We start from the raw sequence: 18,506 nt of genomic DNA, 5'->3' as shown, positions 1-18,506 counted from the left end.
TATGTTACATGCTAGCCACGCACCGAGCATGGAGGCCAAAATGGGTTCAAGCGGATTGCCAATACCCATTCTCCATCGTATTACAAAGCTATATCCATCCGATTGAGATCCATCTGTCCAACACTTGTCTCTCCCGGCACTTTCAATCTGCTCCATATTTCAACACTCAACTTTCTCCACCCAGGCTTTCCTCGATGCTTGACTGAGATAGCATGCGAGAGTCTGAAACCCAGTCTCGACATGCGTCCCGCGTCTGCTTCCGACCACTAGTAGCAGCTGATTTTGCTCAGCGGAGTCTCAAAGTAGACTCACCATGTCTTCAGCAGAGTCCTCAAGCGGTTCGCCCGGTTTCATGCTCCTCGATTCACCGACACCACCACCCCACAAAATCAAACTTCTCCCCAGTCCTCGCCTCCTCCCGTGCCACAAGTCGATCAAACGCGTCTCCCTTCCCTCTGCGCCTCCTCCTCCCCTTCTTCGGTACCGTTCTGTTCGCGGCATACTTCCACAATTGCAGGTCCCCTTTCCGCTCTGCCTCTATTTGGGATGTGGTGAGGAGGTGGGAGGGGGGAGATTGTGGTTGTGCTTGTTCCGAGCCGTTCGGCTCGGCGTGGACGGTGAGCGTTTGCCGGAGGGAGGTTAAGTCGGCGGTTGTCAGGGGTGACGCCGATGGGGATGACGAGGGAGGTTCTGGGCTTGAAGAGACTTGATTTTGCTCTTGAGATGGCTTGACATTGGCCTCACTTGGTGGTGACTTTGGCTTGGCTGTGAGACTCAATTGAGCGAAGTTCTTCGCCATGAGGGATGAGATGATATCGGTTTGGGAAGCCATCGTGAGGTTGAAGTGAGTCTTAAGTGAGTTTCTGCTGAAGTGGGTCTGAGAGTATTGAAGCCCGGTTGTGTATTATGTTATGCTCGTCGTTGCTTGACGGTCTGTGTGGTAGTGCTAACTAGTCAAGTGTGTATCGTACTATATAGTGAGATTTGTGTTGGAAGATTGGACGCAACAGGAAGACAGAGCGAAGTATTTGTACTCTGGAAGTTCCAGGGCAGGCAGAAGCCAGCCAGATATCGCTCATGTTGACAGTGGTACCAGCCGTGCGAGGACCTGCATCAGCGAGCCTGATACTGCTGATACTGCTGATACTGCTGATACTGCTGATACTGGTTGACAGTGGTACCAAAAGGTGTGTGAGGACCTGCGCATCGCTGCCTCTGGTTGATGAATGAAAGTCTTCATCGTACAGATAGATCGTCCTCGGGTGCTTCGACCAATTCTTGCCTCATGTCAGCCTGGGACCGGGCTGTGAAGCATGATGCTGTGAGAGCCCTGCCTTCGATGTAAGTATCTGTACAACTTTGTGGGCGAGCCTTAACCGTGGCAATAACTGGGGCGCTCTTTTAAGTATGTGCTGCTGCTGTTCGTAATCTATTGTGCAATGCTTATATGCTCGCACAATCAAGAGGCTATACGGTATATACAGATTAGGAAGGGGAATCGAGAGACTGTCTAGCCTTATCTTGTTCCGATACGTGGACATATTGATGACAAAGTTTCGGTACGCGCCAGACCTCAACAGAGTGGAGCATAATGATACCAAAGCCTCCTAACCATCATTTGGATAGGCATCCACCACTACAGCCTCGAAAACAATCCGCAATGTTGATGTGGTAGCAAAACCGAAGCTTTCGAGATGAATACTATAGCACCAAAGTCGACGATGCAACTGTTGTCACTGAACGAGCAGATTTTCCTTGACCAGTCTTCCGTGGCAAAACATTCGATGCTAATGCAGAGCTTAATCCTCCTTGTACTTAGATGCAAGTTCGGTTCTCGTTTCTTTTTCAGAAAAGTTGCCGATGGTCCTCTCCGAGACGTGGGAACCATCTCGAACGCAATTCATCTCAGTCTCATCCATTTATCACCCAGATTTGATGCCGCCACAGCGTCCAGTTGACTGCTTTCGCCATCGACTTCACATGCTCATCTGAATGGCCGCATGCTGGCGAAATGTGTATGTGCGTACCGCAAGTAGGGCCCATGCGAAACTCAAAATGCTCGTTGAGCGTGCTCCAGAGCTTGTCCATTAGTGATGCCTAATCACTATCATATGCGATGAGAACCATCGAGACTGCTTGTGCGCAAAAGTATACCATCCATAGGAAGGATAAGGGCCAGGGGCAATATGAGTGCTCATTGTGTCGCGCCATGGTCGACAAAGTGGATGGGCGGGATAAAACGAGGAGTTATGAAACCCGCACTCAGTCTCACCTACCCCTTCCCTTCCCCACCCCCCACCCCTTCTCCCTCCTACCAAATCTCCCCCAAAACCGCCACACCCAACCTCCCCCTCCTACTCGGATACCGATCCACATCCGTCACCCGCCCCACTCCACCCCCACTCCTCTCAAACCCAGATCCAAGTGGCCTCCTACACACCACAACCACACCAACCCCCCTCTCATCAACCGCAACCCCAAAACAAAGCAAATACCCCTTCTGCCTCGCGTTATGATTCACACTCTGCCATCCCGCCGCAGGATCCGCACGGATATTCGCCTGTAATTGGCGGAGGCTTGCGAGATCGCGGCGGAGGTGGGATTGGATTTCATCGTGGGTTGGTTCGGGGGTTCTGCTTTTGCTTTTGCTTCGGCTTCGGCTTCGCAGCCGTTCGCAGCTGCTGCGGAGATGGTTCCGCAGTTGGGAGGCGAAGGTGTGTGCGTCGGTCAGAGCGGACTGGATTATACTGGAGATGTCTGAGTTGGTCTCTGTCTTGTCGGCGATCTTGGAGGCCTCGAGGGATGCGAAATGGTCGTCTAGCTCGTCTGGAGTTGGGATTTGAGTGAAGGTGCTGGAGAAAGGAATGTCTAGGGCCATGCTGGATATGTTGCTGTGAGATTTGTGTTTCGTGTCTTGCTGGTGTACAAGCTAGCTATATGTGGGACTGAGTTCGCGCTCAGACTGCTTTTAGCGATGACTTTTGAGGTGGTTGCGGTTGCCTATATTATTCATATTGATACAGGCCATTGATGCGAGAACTTGGCCGCCTTTATGTATGGAGCATAGCGACAGGTCCTCGCGATCGTTCCGTGGATTGCTTAGCTTCGTTGGTATCTGGTAGAGGGTTGGTCAAGCATGTCTGGGATCGTTAGCGTACCACTTCTCGCCCAGGACCTGTGAGAACCAAGCAATGACTGTCTGTTTGTACCTCTTCACAACAGTAATGAATGCAAGTCACAGTCGTATGTTCTCTATGTACATCTACATACCCAAAACCCCCGGAGCCATGCTTCGCGGCTGCTGCAACCATGTTCCGTAATTTGTCATTATACATTACCGCTTCTCAACAAGCAGGAAGTGCATCGCCAAATATGCAATGATAACGAAAGAAGCTCCAAAGACAGCCAACCCAATGGTGTCCTTCCAGAACGCAAGATTATCGAAGCCGAAGGCAGAAAGAATACTAGCGCCGGGCACCTCGATATCAAGGCCATATCGCTTGTCTTTGAGGCGTAAGGAGCTGACCTCATTGACGATAAGAGCTTCGTAGCCATAATGGAAGATGGAAAACTATCGGCAATGTTAGTACAGTCTTCTTGTGAAGGGGGAACAGATGTAGATGACTTACCAATTGAAGCCACTTCGAAGCCTTGTTCGTCGGATCGTCCTTATTCAAGTTGAGAAGTAGACCAGCGAATAGAAGTGAGAAGAGCATGACGAGCACACCAATCAAGTTGGCCATGGCACCATCCTTGAAAGCAATGCCAATGGTCAACGAAATTGCTGATGCTGCGAGGTTGAAGAGTACGATAATCAGAATGAACTTAAAGAAGATGCCCCACTGTGGTTGCAGTCCAGTCATAGGGTAAACAATGATGCCGACCAAGATAGGAGGTATCAGCCGTAGTGGTACGATGTCGAAAGTGACCTTCGATGCAAAGTACGTAATTGGCACGTAGTAGCCATTTGCTCGCTCTCGAATAAAGATCATTCGCTCGGTGCTGAAAGTGGTGAGAGAGGTCAGAGCACTGAAGCCGAAAAGTGCCAGCAGAAAGAAGAACAGACCAAGCCTGTTCTGGAAAGCGCCGATATCATCTGAAAGGCCATAGAAGAGCCAACCTGAGAAAACCGCTAGCAGGATAGCGACTGCATAATGGGTGAGCATGAGGATAGGGTTGCGGTAGAGATTCCGCCACGTCCGGACAGAAAGGATGATGAACTGTCTTGGAAGGCTGGCTCGCCGGAAGCCTTTGACAGAGCCTGTGACAGCGTCGGCTCGTCCTTCTCCTACAACTTGACCATTGGCGTGAGAGGCGCTGTTGATCGAAAGCCGAATTTCTTCATGAATGCTGTCAGCGATATCAGAGCTCTTGAAGCTTGCGACCAGTATGTCGAGATCGGTGTTTGCGTCCGGAGACAGATTGTCGGGGTCTTCCAGGATTTGTGGCGGTACACGCCCACTTGTCCGACCGAGACGCAGCCAGCTGTGCAAACTTGTTTTTCTGTTTGGTTCACCTTCATCGTCTGTCTGTGGCGTTGGTGGTGTATCACCACCTGTACGCCTTCTTGTGAATAGCTGTCGATCCTGCCTTTGCTTTAGAGATATCCTTCGCTTATGCTTTGGTCGACCGGCAGGGTGCTCAACGGTATCAATGCTTGCGGCTCTTTCGCTGGGTGCGGAATTGATTGACTTGACAGCTCTTGTGCTTGAATCTTCATTTACTCCCGAGTCGTGGTCGTCAAGTGTAGGTCCGTCTTCATGTGCTGGTGATCGAGGTAGACTGGCGTGCATCGTGAGATCAACAAGATAGTCAGCAATGTTGAAACCTGGCGGGCAGTGGTAGCCGATCTGCTCGAAATAAGACTGACAGCTCGTCAATGGTCCTGAATAAACCGTCTTTCCTTTGGCTAGTAGAATGAGATTGTCGAACAGAGCGACGATGTTCGATCGTGGCTGATGTATGGTAAAAATAATGGTTCTGTTGTAGGTTTTGGCTAGCGTGACCAGACACTCGACAACGTTGAAGGCGTTGAAGGCATCTAGACCGCTAGTTGGCTCATCGAGGAAGAGGATGCTTGGACTCGTGACGAGTTCGCATGCGATGCCGACTCGTCGTTTCTCGCCACCAGAGATACCTCTACCCTGGCCTTCTTCAGAACCGATCATTTGATGTCTGATATGGTAGATGCCCAGTTGCTGCATGACCTCAATTACTCGTCGCTCTTTCAGGGCTCGACCCATATCGCCGGGCAACCGGAGCAGCGCACTTGTCATGATCGTCTCTTCCACAGTCAGAGTAGGTAGCAATGTGTCCTCCTGATCAACGTAACCAATCACATTCTTGTACTCTTGATCGAGGATCTTCTCACCATTCAGATACATATTGCCAGTAGTTTGACCTCGCTTGTTCTTGCGGGCCAAGATATCGAGAAAAGTCGACTTGCCCGCGCCAGATGCGCCCATGACTGCAGTGATCTGACCTGGGGAAGCTATGCCCGAGATGCCCTGCAGGATCTCTTTGCCCTTGAGACTATAGTGGAGATTCTCGAATTGCAAGGCCATCGGCTTGTGGTCGATCATCATCCGCATTGCGTCGTCGTCTGATTGATCCCCCAATCTGATTGCTCCCCACCTCTTCCGAGCCGCACGAACAGACAGATACCAGCCTACTAGCACGCAGGCGAGAACGAACAGAGCGACGCCAGCAATGACGGCCGCTATCAGTGGGGTATTGATCTCTTTGATAGGCCGTGTCCAGCCAGGGACTTCAGTGTAGTAGAGACACTCGCCGGAGTAGCAATTCAGCTTAATGTACTCATCTCCGAAGATCTGCGAAATCAAGTCGTTCATTGCGGGCTCCTCAAATCTTCCACCATCTTTGTAGCTCCCACCATCGGTCTTGGTACTGATAAGAGTAGCCGGGCCTTTGATCTCTTCAACCAGGAAGTCACCAATGTCGACGGAGCCTTTCTCTCCACACAGGAAGGTATCTGGTATACACTTGCACTGAATGTTCTTGCACTCGTATCTTGTCTGGTTCCGGGCATTCGTATCTTGTGCATGGACCTCGCATGTGTCCAGAGCACAGTAGAAGCTCTCTTTCTGATCGACCCAAAACTGGAAGTTACACGTCTCCTCATCGCCGTTGCAGGAAAATGTGACTTGTGGGATTCGTCCATCAAGCTGATCAAGGATAGGCTTGTTGGTCACATCGCACATCTGGTAGTTCTCGTGTACGACTCTTCCTTGGTCGTAGCAAACGCCACCTTCTCCTTCTGGCATCAGAGCATTACAGGCGGCGTCCTTGGTGCAGACATTGCAGTTGATGCCACCCCAACCATCTTTGCATTCACAGGTCTTTTGGTCGTCTGGTCTTGGTGACCGGTCTTTGCCATCTGATAGTGCACCGCAAAGTGGTTCTGCGCAGTCATCACCGCCGAAGCCATGCGGGCAGATACATTTGCCATTTCCTTGACCACACTGAGCGAACTGCTTGCATTCAAACTCTTCGTAGTGGCAGTCGAAGCACTTTGGACATGGCGGGCAGCCATCCGGTCGGTCGCCGTAGGTAGAGAATGGCGTCTGAAGGTAGGTAGAGCTTGTATTAACATTGGTGTATGCCGAGACATTCAATACTGCTGCTAGTAGACTCAAGCAGCCCGCCAGCACTTGTGTGTAGCGCATATTCGCAGTAACCAACAGGAACGGAAGTAGATCTGCCTGCTCGAGACGAGCTGTTGAGGATGCTGATAAGCTCGATTATCTTGACATCAGGTGGATGGGTATTGTTTACTGGTACCTTCCGCAGCAGCGCTCAGAGGTCACTTGAGACAGAACCAAGAATGGAGGTTGCCTTCGATGGCACAGCACATGTCCAGAGTCGTGATGCGCAGACCACGAGAGCAGCAAATGCAACAACAAGAGGCGAAGCAGTGGAGCCCTCCACGAGGTACCACTCTTAGCGGGAATCTACCCGTGGTATTACGAGCTGCGGGCGCCGCGCATTGGTTCTAGAGGCAACAGGCCGCCTATAACCAGCCAATCGGTAGAGTTCGAGCCAGGTGCGCTCCAGGTCGGTCCTGCCGCGATCGCTTTTACCCCACGGTGAGAGGGTTACCATTTAATCGTGACTGCCAACCAGTATTAGACGGTTTAATGGAGCTTCAGAGAAAAGCCTGTCCAAGATGATTTTCTTACCTCCTTCAAGACTGCTGATGTTTCCTATCAGTACAAATACTTGGCCTTGCGCATCTCGAAGGAGACTTTGCTGCAGAGTTGAGTAGCAAGCAGAGCACAGTTCGACTGTCCTACAGTACAATAGCAGCCACCATGGTCAAAATCGAGCCTTTTGCCGTTGAGCAAGTACGAAGTTGTCAGATCTTTTTGTCGCATGCAATGATCAATACTAACTTGTCTACAGTGGATGGACGAGTATGAGACGACGGCGAAATACAATGTAGCAGAAACATGCGCTGCAAGCATCTCAGTCAATGACCTCCTCGAGCTTTCCGAGAACAAGGAGAGGAGCCGGGAAGCTATTGACGTAACTAGTCGCAAGCTCACCTATGGATCCATCAGAGGCACAGATGCGCTGAGGAAGAATCTGGCAGGTCTTTACTCAGCTCGAGCATCCGGTTTGACTTCCGACGGCGTCCTCATCACCAACGGCGCAATTGCCGCCAATTTCCTCACGCTCTATGCGCTGGTAGGCCAGGGTGACCATGTCATCTGCCAATACCCGACCTACGAGCAGCTGTACCAAGTTCCGGCTTCCCTCGGCGCAGAAGTCAGCTTGTGGAAGATGGACCCGGCCAACAAGTGGAAGCTGGACGTCGACGAGCTGAAGAGGATGACGAAGGAGAACACGAAGATGATCATACTCAATAACCCGAACAACCCCACTGGGCAGATCATACCCAAGCCGCAGCTAGAGGAGATCATCGAATTTGCGCAGGAGAAAAATATCATAATTCACAGCGATGAGGTCTATAGGCCTATCTTCCACTCCATCCAACCCAGCAGCGATGACTTCCCTCCAAGTGCAATCAACATGGGCTACGATAAGGTCATCGTGACAGGCTCCTTCTCCAAAGCATATTCATTGGCTGGTATCCGGACAGGCTGGATCGCAAGCAAGAACAAGGAGATCATTGAGAAGATTGTTGAAGTAAGACATTACACGACTATTTCTGTCTCACAGCTTGATGAAGCAGTGGCTGCAGAGGCAGTCTCGGATCGTTGTGTGCACGCGCTGTTGGGTCGAAACATCCAGCTTGCGAAGAAGCATCTTGAGATCCTCTCGAACTTCATAGACGCGCACAACTGGGCATGCGGCTGGGTCAAGCCTGTAGCCGGAACGACCTGTTTTGTGAAGTTCCACAAGATGGGTAGACTGATAGATGATGCTGAGTTCTGCAAGAGGTTGATTGATAGAACAGGTGTCATGCTTGTGCCAGGCAGCAAGTGTTTTGGTGGTGGGAAAGATTTCAAGGGACATGTAAGGATAGGCTTCGTGTGTGAGACCGAAGTTCTGAAGGAGGGACTTGAGAAGATGAGAGGCTTCATGGAGGAAGAGTATGCTGATGTGCCTACTGCACCGAAGTAGCGGCTAAAGGTTTGGCTGTTTTGCTTCAGCGAAGTTATCTACAGCAGAAGACATCCATATTGCAGTATGCTCAAAGCCATTCTAGATCATGCTCTCCGTGCTTCTCCTAGACCAGTCCAGCATTTCAATATATATGCTTTCTTGCCTGGAAGTTCAGGCATTCAGTACATATCGCTCTTGGCTGTGCTAGCCTCGCCTCACAACCTCAGCCTCGCCCAATTCTTCTACAACAATTCCTACTGCACCCGCACCTTCTTACTCCCTCTCCATCCTTCCAAGTTTTACACAAATGATGACACACCCACCTCGTGTAGCAGATGATCAACCTCCACACTCGCACTATCACATGCCCTCTTCTCTCTTCGGGGAGGAGCCAGCGTGCGTGTGAGAAGGCGTGTGTGGCGGGAATGACAAAAGCGTCCGGCACGAAATATTCTTGTTACATTGCGGACGCGTGGGAATTGGGTCTGATTCTTCTTCGAGAGGAAATAAACTTGGAAGAGATTACTTGTTGATTTTGGTTGTCGTTGACTTGCGACCAGCCACACAATTGATGAAGAGAGACGTTCTGTGTCATATCGACTGTGACGACGAAGATCAGATGGGAGGAAGGGAGGGAGAGAGTGTATGTACCCTATCCAGAGAAGAGCACAGACAACCGAAACACACAGAAAACGAGAACTTCAAAATCTATTCCACTTCATGCCACTCCGCTTCGTCCTTGGGGACCTGGGCCTGTGAGGCTAAGCTACCTGCCTGTCTACCCTTTGCTGTTTTGGCCGCCAGGTCGTGTTAGTCTAGTTCTCTCACTTTCAAAATCTCTCTTTTTCAGAGTTCTGAGAAGCATGCAAGATGACAGTGCCAACTCCTTCATCATCGGCTGCTTGAACTACAACGCTCCTCTCCTCGACCAAGTCTCGCCTTGTCGCGATGAATTCTGAGACACTGGCAGTGACTGACTGACACTGTCCGCATGTTACTACAATGGGGGTAGGGTGTTCCTGTGGGTGGACCAGCTTCAGGTGGGTGTGTACACCTTCAGCCTCAACTGTTCTTGCTTGCCAGTGTGTACTAGCACAAACATCGATACTTTGGCTAGCGATTCCGATTGGCAGTCCTTACGACATCAGCTCTGCAAGCAAACAGATGATCAGATCATGACACACTGCAGAGGCACGGATGGCTCATCTCATCTGATCGCTCCTTTGCCTTGCGAGGGCGACAAAGGCATCTCTCGTGGGCATATCGTTGATGGAAAGGAGATGCAGTGGAGGTGTTTGAATGTTCAAGAAACTTACCTAGTGATGGACTTCATTTGGCGAGATTCACGTATGATATGCATGCGTATGGATAGATTAGAAGGGGACGAAATAGCATGCTAGAACCAAATGCCCCTTTGCTGTTACTGCAGTGGTTGAGCATTTCTCCCTCTGCCTTGTTCGACGAATAGTAATGACGGACCTGGTTTGTGCGGAAGTATAGTACGGTGGTATGTTGAAATGGTTCGCGCTAGGTGTGAGGCAGGACTTAAGTTGAGACGGTACCTACCTACAGCTTCAGAGACTAAGGGGCACGCTCTGGTCCTGCCGTTTCCCTACCTAAAGCGATAATGGACGTGTTGCGAAGATGGTGAACGTAAAATCATAAGGAAGCTAGCTAGCTAGCTAATACCAGCCTATATGTACAACTCGCTCAAGAACAATCATTGCGCCGTGCTCTTTCTATGACTGCATCGTGGAGAGCCCAACGGTGACATAGCCATCGTGACCCATGGAATCCTCCAAGTGCAACGTTCTGACGAAGCACCCACCCGGGTCTGCCAAAAATGCCTCGTGGCCTCTTTGCCACATGATCGGATCCATCCGAATCGGGTGTAGCATACTCACGTTTTTTACGCACCCATAGCCATGCTCTTCTTGATCTCAGCAATAGCCTTGGCTGGGTTCAATCCCTTCGGACACGTCCTCGAGCAGTTCAAGATGGTGTGGCACCTGTACAGGGCCATGCTATTCTCAAGCATCTCCTTTCTCTCAGCCTTTCGCTCGTCTCGTGAATCAGCTAGCCATCTGTAGGACTGGAGGAGCATAGCAGGGCCGAGGTACTGCTCGCTGTTCCACCAGTATGATGGGCAGGAAGTACTGCAGCAAGCGCACAGGATGCATTCGTAGAGGCCGTCGAGTTTCTTGCGGTCTTCACGAGATTGACGGTTTTCTTTGCCCTATACAATGTTAGTACTGAAGTCCAGGTTGTGGGATACTGCCGACGTACATCTTCTGGTTTCGTGTCCCTCTGCAGGTATGGCTTTATGCTCTTGTATTGCTTGTAGAAGTGCGTCATATCTGCTACAAGGTCTTTGACGACATATGTGTGTGGCAGAGGGTAGATCCTCGTTTGCTTGCTTGTCTCTGTAGGAATTCGGCCTGTTCCACAATCAGTACACTGTCGTTATTTTGACCTCGGGTGTGCGCCACATACACAAGCATGCTAGAGTATTCACGCCATCAATGTTCATCGCACAGCTGCCGCAAATACCCTCTCTACACGATCTCCGGAATGTCAAGGTCGGGTCAACTTCGTTCTTGATTCTGATCAGAGCGTCCAGCACCATGGGGCCAGTCTTGTTCAGATCGAGAGTATAGGTCTGCATCTTGGGCTTGGATGCTGGCTCGTCTGGGCTCCATCTGTAGATATGGAAGGTCTTGATCTTCGAGTCTTTGTCCGGCGCAGGCTCCTTCACGGTTGAGGTGTGCTTCTCAGACACTAATGGTCGACCAGGCGTCACGGCCTCTGTAACTGTTGCGTAGGATCGTACAGCTGGTCGGAACAGCGAGCGCGCTGGCCCAGCTAGGCGTGTCGTGGAGCGGAGAGATGCCATCGAGGCGGTTGTATCGGTCTGTGCTGGGTCGCGAAAGAGTAACGGGCGTCCTTCTGGTTGTAGAGAACGAGGATGCAAGAAATGCCACCCCCAGGTTAATCTAGGTTGTGAGGTGTGGAGTGGAAGATTGAGTGTGGCAATGATGGATGATGAGCTATCCGGAGCATGGCCAATCACAAAAGGCACGAAACAAAGAAAGGGCGGCAAACCTGCCGCATCTTTATCGCTCACATGCGCTAAATATTTCACCTCGGGAGGACGCCCGTTCTGCATTTGTGGCTCTGCTGGTTGCCGTCGACATATCACGACCAATGGTATGCCGTACTACAGGCGCTAGTACGATCAAACGGCAACGACGAGTGTGACTTACATCGTAGTTTCCAGAAGTCAATCTCATCTACCAGAATTCAGCATACTTTTGCCGCCACAGAATCTCGAACTCTATCTACCCGACTACGTCTGTTCGCCATCGCACGCCGATTACAACATCCGGTCGTGAACGACTCCGGACTATCCCTTTCGAGACTCTTTTGGTTGTCTAGTCGGGTTGCATAAGCGTTTTTCCTCGCGACAACTCCCAGAATGAACGCACCAGATAGGTAAGTCTATGCCAACAAGTCTACAACCAGTGAGATGCCGCTCGCACTCCGTGTGCTGCAAATGCAGAAGGCAATCGGTCTGCCACAAGGGCAAGCGTTGTTTGGGGCTCTCTTCATGTTAAAGCGCGGAATCTGAAACTCGATCACTGCGACCAAGTTCATCATTTGCTGGATCAAGTTGCTCTGGGCATTGCAGATATTCTAGTTATGGGCGACAACCATAGGACACAGTCGGATGACTACGCGCCTTTTCATCCTTCCAAGAAACTTTATGGTATCCATGGAAGCGGAGGGCACCATGACAACGCGCAGGGAAGGTTGAGACCTTGGAGGGGAACTTTGTTTTCATGTATATGATGCTTACTGACGCTCTCTTTACCAGACATGAGGCTTTCCTTCTCGAGCCAGGTGAGAAGAAGGTCGAAGAGAAGATCGACACACGTAAGGATCCGCCGCAAGCCCGCTCGGTCATCGTGGACACTGACAAATAGCAGGCATGCCAAACACATCATACTTCAACTTCAACAAGGAAGACCACACCCTCGGCAACCTGTTGAGAGCAAAGCTCCTCTCATCGCCCCACATTCTCTTTGCAGCGTACCGCGTACCGCACCCGCTGTTCCCTACTTTTGAGCTTCGGGTGCAGACTGATGGCGAGATCACTCCGAAGGAAGCAGTGACGGCGTGCTGCAAAGACTTGATCGCGGAGCTTGGTGTATTGGATCGTGGATTCAAGAGAGAGTACGAGCTGCGGAAGATGGTCGGGCAGGATCAGAATGGTCTATGATCGAACCCATTTATGCTTGCGCTGTTGCAAGGCGTTGGGGCGTACGGCAGGCAGGGAACGGCACTTTGAATCTGCATAGGTTGCTTTGTTACGAATGATCCAAGTTGTTTGCCAATTGTGACCAATCTTGGAACGACTCCAAAAATAGCAGGAAGGCCAGCGGGAGCATGTTCACTAGCCGTGCTCGAATGAAGAGGATAGTTCACTATGCGCCATCTTACTTTTACATTTCGTGATAGATCTTCAGGCCATGCGTATATGTTAATTCTGGAGGAGGCGTTCAGCCACTTCTTGAAAGTGATCTGCAGACACGCGTTCCGCTGTGGCTTTTGCGTCACTGCGCCTCGGAAAAGTTTCCTCGAAAGTGGTTGGAGGAGGCCTCATGAAACGGTCTTGGTAGCAGTCTAGTAATCGCAGCCCAAGCGATCCAGTGCTACCTGAACTTGTCTTCGTCGCCTTCTTGTCTCTTTCAATTAATGTATAATCATGTACTCTCAATCTAACTCCTTCCTTGGTGGAAGCAATAGCTCCAGACCAGGAGCTGGAGGCCAGTTCGGCCAGCAACAGTTCAATCAATATCAGCCGAGTAATCCGTCTCCTTTCGCACCACAGCCCACTGGCTACGGAGGACAGCAGTTGCAACCTCAAGCGACCGGCTTACCTGGTTACGGCCAGCAACAGCAGCAGTATGGCGCTCCTCAGCAACAGCCACAAGCTACAGGTTTCCCTGGCTACAATCAGATGCAGCAGCAACCAAGTTTCCAGCAGCCTCAGCCAACTGGATTCGGTGGTCAGCAGCAGCAGTTCCAGCAACAGCAAGCACCGCAATCTCAGCAGCAGCAACCCCAGTCGCTAGCACCTCCAGCTCAACCATTGAGACCTCAGCAGACTTCGGCGCAGATAGCTGCGAGCTTTGGAGGCAGCTCAGTTCCTCCTCCTGCTCCTCCGAAAGATACTGCCGTAAGAAGAGGTGGGATCCCGAATATCCGCTTGTCCTTCATCACAGCCACCGATCAAGCGAAGTTTGAGCAGCTTTTCAAGTCTGCCGCAGGTACAAACCAGGCGCTGGATGGTGAAAAAGCCAAAGATTTGCTGTTGCGGTCAAAATTACAGGGACAAGATTTGTCGCAGATATGGATACTGTCAGACACCACGAAGTCGGGACAGCTACTGTTCCCAGAGTTTGCACTAGCCATGTATCTGTGCAATCTCAGGTTGACAGGCCAGCCCTTGCCAAACGTGTTGCCAGAGAAGATCAGGAACGAAGTCTCAAGCATGGTTGACATCATCTCTTTTGGTATTCCGGACGATGCGCCCGGTCGATCAGTCACGCGAACGAACGTCCCTGACTTTGATGCTCCATTGAGGCAGAACGCTGCTTCACCACCTGCTCCTCAGCAGCCGACTCCGCAACAGCCAACCAACCAAGCGCTGCTGAACCAGCTTACAGCGCAACCTACTGGCTTTCTGAACGCGGCCATGGCACAACGACCGGGTCTACAACCTCAGGCGACAGGCTTCCCTGGTCAGGCTCAAGGTTTGCAGGTTCCTGGTCAAGGACTACAGCCTCAGCAGACAGGTTTCATGCAAAACCCTCAAGCGACAGGGTACAGTGGCCCGAGACCACCCATGCCACCAATGCCAACAGGTATGCCGAGCGGACTTTCTCCTTCACAGACTGGTATGCAGTCTCTTCAAGCTCAGCCGACCGGAATTCCAGGTCAGTGGGGTTTTGTCAACGCGCCTTCGACCGGACTGCCAAACATCGAGGCAATGCGGAATCAACTTATGCCCCAAGCTGGTCGCGAAGCCGGTAGTTTCACCACACAGGGTCTTGCGGGCTCTGCAAAGATTCCCTGGGCCATTACCAAGGACGAGAAGAGGATCTACGATGACCTTTTTCGAGCTTGGGATGGTTTACACAAGGGTTTTATCAATGGCGATACTGCTATCGAGATCATGGGTCAGAGTGGTTGCGATAGAAAAGACCTTGAAGCGATCTGGACTCTGGCAGATCCCAACAACAAGGGGCGCCTCAACTTGGACGAATTTGCAGTCGCCATGCACTTGATTTATCGGAGACTCAACGGCTACCCTGTGCCAGCTCGACTGCCTCCTGAGTTGATCCCACCTTCAACCCGTAACATCGACAATTCGATTGACACGGTCAGGAACATGCTCAGACAAGACGCAGAAACCCGTAAGCAGACTGGTGCGTTCCTGCAACCCCAGAGGACTGGCGTCAGCTATCTCAAGGGCCACTCTTTCAGAGCCGGATCACCTGCTGCAACTCCAGGTCGCAAGGATGCAACAGTGTTCAGGAACAACGATGATGACATTGGGTACCGCTCGAGCGCAAGACGAAGGCTTGGAGCGGGTGGACGAACACCGTCTCCAGCTCAGGGTTCTGAAATGTCTGATGATTCGCGCTACGACGATTTAAATCCTGATCAGATCCGCAAGAAGATCAGGGAGAAGAAAATCATGCTGGACGCTACAGACTTCTCAGATGAAAGGCAGCAGGAAGACGAGGATGTGCTCGATAGACGTGACAGACGAGAAGCAGAAGACCTCTTCCGACAGATTCGGCGGGCTCAGGACGATATCGACACTCACCCTAACTCCAGCATGGGTGGTGGAGATGCAGGAGCTGAACGTCGGTCAATGCGGCGGGAGCTGCAGCGATATCAGGACAAGATTCCGGCTCTTGCTTCGGATGTTCGAAAGGTTGAGCAAAATATCGCAACTGCTAGACTTGAGCTGTTCCGCCTGAAAGATGCGAAGGCGAATCCGAATAGTGCCTCGAACATTGTGGGCACTGGGCCAGGAGGTCAGGTTACTGAGGCAGACAGAATCAAGGCAAGAGCGCGCGCTCGAATGCAGGCACGGGCAGCAGAACTTGCTGGGCGGCCAGTACCGCAGGCAGAAGATGAAGGTGCAAGCCAGCGACGCCTTGAGCAAGAAAGGACCACCATCAGAGCGGACCAAGAAAAGAATGAAGCCATGACTCGTGATGTGGAAGAAAGTGTCAACGACTTTGTTCGTTCACTTGAGGATGGCTTGCGTGAGGAAGGTACAAATGCGACCCAGGATCACGAACGGCGCAGATGGGAAGAAGCACTTGGTGTTGAGGACGAAGTTCGAGACCTTATTTACGATCTGCAGAGAGGCAGCCGAACAGCTAGAGTCCGAAAGGAAGAAGCATCACGACCAAGTCCTCAGCCAACACCAGCAGCAAGTCAAAGAGATATCGCGCCACAAAATGGCACGGTCGCTGAAAGACCTGCTCCTCCATCACAAACACCTTCCTCCTCGTCTATGACTTCAGGGGTGTCACACCAAGACAGGGTCGCGTCTGCTAAGGAGCGAGCGCTGAAGCGTATCCAGGATCGAATGGCTGCTGCTGGTCTCAAGCCTGCCGGCGAATCTGGCGAATCGGTACAGCAACGACAAGAAAGAGAAAAGCGCGAACGAGAAGAGCGGGTGCGTAAGGCGCAGGAAGAGGACGAGAAGCGCGAAGCAGAGAGACAAGCTCGACTTGCTGGAGAGGGTGTGTCGACGCCAGCCACACCTGCTAGTCCAAAACCTGCGGGCAAGAAGCCTCCTCCACCACCAGCTCGAAAGGGCAGACAAGAGAGTGTTGATCAGAATGACAAGCAAGCTGCTGAGATGGCTGCTAATGCACGTGCCGAAGCCGATGCCGCCAAAGAGTTGGAGGCTGAACAGAAGTCTCAGCACGCTGAGCGTAAGAAGCTTGAGTATGCAAATCCACAGAAAACTAGCGAAACAGGTTTACTAACTATTTACAGACAACAAGCTGTTACACAAGAAGACGACTACGAGAGAGAACGTCGAGAGGCAGACGCCCGCCTCAAAGCGCTCGAAGAGCAAGTCCGACAAGGCAAGCTCAAGAAGCAAGAAGAGAAGGCCCGAAAAAAGGCCGCCGAAAGAGAAGCCAAGGAGAAAGAGGAGCAACTCGCTAAACGGAGGCAAGAGATCGAGGCAGCTCGAGAAAGGGAACGGCAACTACAGTTGCAGCTTGAGAGCCTGGGTGACGAATCATCTTCGGACGATGAAGGGCCAGAGCAGCCAACACCACAAGATAGTTCAGTCGCAAGTCTGCGCTCTCCTCCAACAACAGCTGCTGAACCTACAAGCGCTCCTCCCCCACCACCTGCCATGGCACCACCAGTTCCCGCTTCCGACACAAGCTCGAAGATAGACACACCCCTGACCAGCCCGCCACCGAGAGACGAAACGAGATCCAACAACCCATACTTCCGAAAAATGTCACAAGCATCGGAGCAGTCTCAGCCAGCATTTTCACCCCCTCCAGTTCCCGCTGCACAACCTTTCTCGCCACCAGCACAGAAAGAATTGCATTCCACGAATCCCTTCGCGAGGCTAGCACAACAAGAAGCTGCCAAGCCACTCACACCAAGCATGACTGGTGCAGTGTCTCGACGCAGACAAGAAGAATCATCCGACTGGTCAGAAGCAGGCTCGGATAAGGAGGACAGCGACAACGAAGATGGTCCAACTGGTGGCTCCGCCAAGCAACTCGCCTCTCTGCTTTTCGGCACCATGGCACCGCCACGACCACTTTCCGCAATGGACAGAGCAGACACTCCAACTCAAGCGTCCCCAGCCCCGGACAATGCAGCCGCTGCTGTACCACCGATGCCTGGCACATTCTCCGAAGATACCTTTGATGCACCTGCGGCTCCTCCGCCACCACCACCGATGCCAGACTCCTCCGGTGCGCCACCCCCACCTCCAATGCCAGATATGGGGGCGCCAGCTGCACCTCCTCCACCGCCTCCCATGCCGGGGATGGGCGCTCCTGCTGCACCACCTCCACCGCCGCCACCTGGTGCGGCGCCTATGCCTAAGCCAGCAGCTCCCGGGATCGGTGCGCTGCTGGGCGATATCAAGGGTGGAAAACAGTTAAGGAAAGCGCAGACGAATGATAGGAGTACAAGTAGCTCTGCTGGACGAGTGTTGTAACATCAATGGGAAAATGCAGTCGACGGTTGGGAAACGACGAGGCTCCATCATGGAAAGCGCGGAGGATGTGTGGATATTTCTAGGATAGTATAGTGTTGCATAGTAGACGACCAATGCGAGAGTTGAAGCTAGCTGCGTGTTGTCTGTCTCATTTGATGATTTTGCCATATTGCGTAGCCTTGAAGACGCTGGGTTAGGTCCCAAGACGTGGGAAGTGAGGTTAGGGTACGATCTCTTGACGGATCATACTGTAGGACATTCGTAAGAGGGTAGTACTTGGTCAATGGTATGTCACAGAGAGTCCCGGCTTTCACTATCGTGTTGGTGTATAAGCCGCTGAGATTTGAAGATTGGACGAATTTATTCGAGACATTCGGGAGCGTGCCGAGTCAGAGCATAATGAATCGCAGCATTTTCTCGTAGACGTATCCCAACGTCAAGGTACGGCCTGCATATGTACATGTGAAATACAGATATACGGCCTTGTGCTGGTATTGCAATAAATGGCTCGACGCAGTGCAATTTCAGTGACAAGAAGGAACTGGAAGCATGCAGCACCGCCACAGGTTCGGGAAGGGGCGTTCACCAGCGATACGCTAAGACGGGCGCTAGTCCCGCGCCTTCCTCAATT

At 51.7% G+C, this 18,506-nt stretch overlaps 7 protein-coding genes across 7 annotated transcripts; 3 read left to right on the top strand and 4 right to left on the bottom strand.

Annotated features, from left to right (window-relative positions):
- Positions 1–364: 364 nt before the first annotated feature.
- Positions 365–832, bottom strand: PMZ80_004116 (uncharacterized protein; the record flags this gene model as incomplete). The annotated part of the gene is made up of 1 exon (XM_064872543.1): positions 365–832. One exon carries the CDS (start codon positions 830–832, stop codon positions 365–367), a length of 468 nt encoding a protein of 155 aa, XP_064731201.1.
- Positions 833–2,311: 1,479 nt separating this feature from the next.
- Positions 2,312–2,878, bottom strand: PMZ80_004115 (uncharacterized protein; the record flags this gene model as incomplete). Its single annotated transcript, XM_064872542.1, has 1 exon — positions 2,312–2,878. The coding sequence occupies one exon, from the start codon at positions 2,876–2,878 to the stop codon at positions 2,312–2,314; it is 567 nt and encodes a 188-aa protein (XP_064731200.1).
- A 456-nt stretch (positions 2,879–3,334) lies between these two features.
- On the bottom strand, positions 3,335–6,686 carry ADP1 (FAD-dependent urate hydroxylase; the record flags this gene model as incomplete). The annotated part of the gene is made up of 2 exons (XM_064872541.1): positions 3,335–3,571; positions 3,630–6,686. 2 exons carry the CDS (start codon positions 6,684–6,686, stop codon positions 3,335–3,337), a joined length of 3,294 nt encoding a protein of 1,097 aa, XP_064731199.1.
- Positions 6,687–7,331: 645 nt separating this feature from the next.
- PMZ80_004113 (uncharacterized protein) lies at positions 7,332–8,607 on the top strand (the record flags this gene model as incomplete). Its single annotated transcript, XM_064872540.1, has 2 exons — positions 7,332–7,364; positions 7,423–8,607. 2 exons carry the CDS (start codon positions 7,332–7,334, stop codon positions 8,605–8,607), a joined length of 1,218 nt encoding a protein of 405 aa, XP_064731198.1.
- A 1,891-nt stretch (positions 8,608–10,498) lies between these two features.
- Positions 10,499–11,482, bottom strand: SDH2 (succinate dehydrogenase complex, subunit B; the record flags this gene model as incomplete). Its single annotated transcript, XM_064872539.1, has 3 exons — positions 10,499–10,825; positions 10,876–11,027; positions 11,083–11,482. 3 exons carry the CDS (start codon positions 11,480–11,482, stop codon positions 10,499–10,501), a joined length of 879 nt encoding a protein of 292 aa, XP_064731197.1.
- A 582-nt stretch (positions 11,483–12,064) lies between these two features.
- RPB11 (DNA-directed RNA polymerase II core subunit) lies at positions 12,065–12,868 on the top strand (the record flags this gene model as incomplete). Its single annotated transcript, XM_064872538.1, has 3 exons — positions 12,065–12,081; positions 12,464–12,522; positions 12,576–12,868. 3 exons carry the CDS (start codon positions 12,065–12,067, stop codon positions 12,866–12,868), a joined length of 369 nt encoding a protein of 122 aa, XP_064731196.1.
- A 486-nt stretch (positions 12,869–13,354) lies between these two features.
- PAN1 (actin organization and endocytosis protein) lies at positions 13,355–17,875 on the top strand (the record flags this gene model as incomplete). The annotated part of the gene is made up of 1 exon (XM_064872537.1): positions 13,355–17,875. The coding sequence occupies one exon, from the start codon at positions 13,355–13,357 to the stop codon at positions 17,873–17,875; it is 4,521 nt and encodes a 1,506-aa protein (XP_064731195.1).
- Positions 17,876–18,506: the final 631 nt, after the last annotated feature.

The sequence above is a fragment of the Knufia obscura genome, assembly GCF_036327395.1.
Source record: "Knufia obscura strain CCFEE 5817 isolate CBS 148926 chromosome Unknown scaffold_4, whole genome shotgun sequence".
NCBI classification, from domain to species: domain Eukaryota; kingdom Fungi; phylum Ascomycota; class Eurotiomycetes; order Chaetothyriales; family Trichomeriaceae; genus Knufia; species Knufia obscura.
This window is presented reverse-complemented; position numbering and strand designations above follow the sequence as displayed.